The following is a 3,374-nucleotide window of genomic DNA, read 5'->3' as shown; positions in this document are numbered from 1 at the left end:
GGGAGACAGTACGCCTCCCTGGGGGCAGCCCCGGCCTACCTTACACCTGGATGTCTCTCCCGAAAGGGTAGCTGTTACTGTCCGGTTTCTCAACATGGTATCTATCCAACGACACAAAGTGTCATCAAGGCCCCTGTTGCGAACTGCCGAATTAATAGATTCGAAAGGTGTATTATCAAATGCCCCTTCAATATCTAAAAAAGCTGCCAAAGCTAGATCTTTGTCGTCCATCGCCCTCCCTATCCTAGAGACTAGGCCATGAAGGGCTGTGTCGACTGATCTGCCTGCCTGATAGGCGTATTGGTACCTGTGTAGAGGATTTGCCCCCAACACCCCGTCCCTTATATGCCTATCAACTATTCTCTCCAACGTTTTCAGGAGGAAAGATGTTAAACTTATCGGGAGATATGCCTTTGCCTGGGCATACGATGGACGCCCAGGTTTAGGAATAAACGCCACGTTCTCCGTCGATCTCCATGCCAGCGGTATATAATAATATATGCAATGCTATATGCTTAGCACACTGTGGGACACTGTCAATATCCTCACAGAACTTCCTCCATGAGTCTCTCTTCGCTTTCCTAATTTGTTTATTGTACTCAGTGAGGGTTGCTCCGTAAGCCTCCCACTCTCCTGTCCGCTTTGCTCTATTGAATAGTTTTCTTGTCTGTCCCCTCAACTGTGTGAGTTCCTTGCTCCACCAGGGTACGGTGTGCTTGTCGGACCTCACTTTGATAGGACAGCTATATTCATATGATCTTGTGACGACGATTTGGAGTTCCTCCACAGCCCTCTCAAGATCATATGTGTTCCTTAGTTTTGTACAGATTTCCCTAGTCCTGGCCTGTAACTCCGTTCTATAGGAGTCCCAGTCAGTTCTTTTTGGGTCTCTGTAGGTTCTTACTTGCGGATTATAATCCGTTATAATTTCAAAGTGGATATGTCTATGATCCGACATTGACGGCTCATTCGACACATGCCACCTCGCAATATTATTACATATCGGTCCCGATCCCACTGTTATATCGATGACTTCACTTCTATTTTTTATAACAAAGGTGGGCTCGTTCCCGACATTCAAAATCTCTAGATTATAACTAAAAAGAAAATCTAGTAAAGACTCACCTCGATCGTTGACATCGCTGCTTCCCCACACCGTATGGTGTGAGTTAGCATCACATCCCACGATGAGTTGTTTCTTCTCCTTCTCGCACCAGGCCACCAGGTCCCTCAGTTCCCTGGTTGGAGGAGATTCTTTCTTATCGTAAGGGAGGTACGCTGAGCAAACTACCAGTTGTCTCTGCGTTCCCTCCGATACATAAGTCACTTCGGCCGCCACCAGGTCATCCGTGCAGAACCCTGGAAGAGGAAAAATATTAATACTACTCTTGTAATAAATACAAGCTCTAGGTCTAGTTTGGTGGCCACAATACAGTAAGCCACCATTACTTACCTGCAATCCTCTGATCCGGGATCCATGTACCCAAGGCTCCTGGATCAAAGCTAAATCCGCATTTACGCGCGCCACACTGGCACAGAGAGCAGCAGATGCCGCTCTACTGTGCTGAATGTTCGCTTGTATTACCTGGAATTTGACCAGATAATACAGATTTTGGTCCCTCCTGATCTTCATCAGAAGGTCCCAAATCTACCCTGCCCTTCTCCAGGTTCCTAAAAAGGACCCTGGTGAAGTTCAGAAATGGTCTGAAGCCCTCCTTCTGAAGTACCTTCACACTCATCTCATCTACTGAGAGGACTAGGGTCTGGCCCTTCTCCTCAACCTTGCGGTTGATTAGCCTCCAGGCCCCCGTCCTCAATTCCCCGTTCTGGTTTTCCAGACGGCGCATGATGGTTTCCGGTTCATCAGGATGACCCGGAATCCACACGATGAACTTAGTGAACTTAGGTAGGTCCCTAGGCTCAACAGCGCTGAGTCTAGCCCCCTCCCAAGGCACCAAGCTCGCCGTGGTCGTCTTCAGCCATTGCAGGCTCTCCTCGTTGAAGGCGGTGATCGCTAGCGTTCCCCCCCTTCGACGACACTCCAGGAAGCGCGGTCGTGTACCCTCGCCCGCGATCCCATCAATGGCCCCCAGAAGCGCCGACTGGACAAGTCCCATCTGGTCCTCATCCATTCGGACCTCCGGGTATCCATGGGGGACCACCACTGCTTGGATCCCCGACAGCGCTTCCCCGTAAGTCTTGCCACGCTGTCCCGTGGCCTTAGGCCTCTTGGAAACAGGCCGGTCGGAAATCGGCTCACTACCGTCCGACCGTCCACGTTTCTTCCCGAGTCCACTTGGCCCCGGTTCAGCAGCCTGCGGAGTTAGAGTGGTACTTGAGCCAGGTTCCGTCACCGGCCCCTGTCCTTTTCCCGCCTCTGCCTTCCGCAGTTTTTTAAGTTTGCGCTTTTGCGCACCAGACAATTTCTTCCTACCTTCCAGGTTCAGTCTGTCGACTCCCCTAGAGATAGTAGTCACTGGTGTTTGCTTCCCAGTGGCTGTTTTATTTTCCGCCTGGTCAGCAATTACTGCTTCCCCGGCGGATGTTGACGGCCCCCTTTCGGGTTCCCGTTTTTTTGATTTATGGTCCATAAAGGTCCCACGAGTCTGGAGGAAATAAAAGTCACCGCCAGGTAGTGCCCCATGCCTGACGGAAGGCTAAATACGATGGGGTGCGCCAGGTTCCCCAAAGAGATCGTTTGCGATGCGACATTTTTACCTACCCCCGCACCATTCAGCCCTCGGCACGATGCGTTTCCACCTTGGCTTGGGTAGCTGAGCTGTTTCTTAGTTTTCACTACTCTCCCTCGACCTTTCCGGCTTGGGTGACCCTGCCAGGAGTATAAAACTCCCGCCGGTTTAGCTCTTGGGTTCACTGTAGCTACTTAAGCCCCTCCACCAGCGACAAGGTCATACAGCTCCCAGGAGGGGGCTATTCCATAAAACCATTGCTAAATTCAGGGGAACAATAAACATGCAAGAAGAACGAAAAATGACCCGTTTTTCGACATATTTTTTCCTGTAACATTGAAAGTCATTCTTTAATTTTTGTTTATTTGACGATTTTCTATAAAGTTAGAACAACTGCGAATCAAAAAAGTTGAATTTTGCATTAACAATGGGCGAAAAATAGTAGAAAATTATATTTATATTTGGAGCAATTTTTAAAATAAGTGAATAATTATAAATATTGATATTGAATAGTAAAACATATGTCAATTCTACCCTAAAAATTTTGCAACGATTGATCGCGTGGGTTTCGATTGACAGGATTGTTAAGTAAGAACATTTCAAAAAGTTTATCGCGTACCGTGGGTTTAAATTAAGGTTTAGAAAGGGCACACAATTTTTNTATAAATATTGATATTGAATAGT

General features: G+C 48.0%; 2 protein-coding genes across 2 annotated transcripts; both read right to left on the bottom strand.

Moving 5' to 3' along the window:
- Window positions 1-251: 251 nt before the first annotated feature.
- Window positions 252-1,446, bottom strand: LOC111691668. The gene is made up of 3 exons (XM_023454834.1): window positions 1,434-1,446; window positions 550-1,359; window positions 252-307 (listed from the first exon to the last, which is right to left on the bottom strand). The coding sequence occupies exons 1-3, from the start codon at window positions 1,444-1,446 to the stop codon at window positions 252-254; spliced, it is 879 nt and encodes a 292-aa protein (XP_023310602.1).
- On the bottom strand, window positions 1,277-2,911 carry LOC111691669. The gene is made up of 2 exons (XM_023454835.1): window positions 1,454-2,911; window positions 1,277-1,359 (listed from the first exon to the last, which is right to left on the bottom strand). Exon 1 carries the CDS (start codon window positions 2,589-2,591, stop codon window positions 1,557-1,559), a length of 1,035 nt encoding a protein of 344 aa, XP_023310603.1. The 5' UTR covers window positions 2,592-2,911; the 3' UTR covers window positions 1,277-1,359; window positions 1,454-1,556.
- Between the last annotated feature and the right edge of the window lie 463 nt (window positions 2,912-3,374).

The sequence above is a fragment of the Anoplophora glabripennis genome, unplaced genomic scaffold (genome assembly GCF_000390285.2).
Source record: "Anoplophora glabripennis isolate ALB-LARVAE unplaced genomic scaffold, Agla_2.0 scaffold404, whole genome shotgun sequence".
NCBI classification, from domain to species: Eukaryota; Metazoa; Arthropoda; class Insecta; order Coleoptera; family Cerambycidae; genus Anoplophora; species Anoplophora glabripennis.
The sequence above is the reverse complement of the archived record's forward strand: the minus strand, read 5'-3'. Positions and strand labels throughout refer to the sequence as shown.

Excerpts from the sequence above, each read along its gene's own strand:
- LOC111691668 (XM_023454834.1), bottom strand. Across the intron at positions 308-549 it reads AGACTCATGGAGGAAGTTCT|GTACCAATACGCCTATCAGG; the intron begins GTGAGGATATTG and ends TCCTCTACACAG.
- LOC111691669 (XM_023454835.1), bottom strand. The coding sequence starts at position 2,591 with ATGGACCATAAATCAAAAAAACGGGAACCCGAAAGGGGGCCGTCAACA.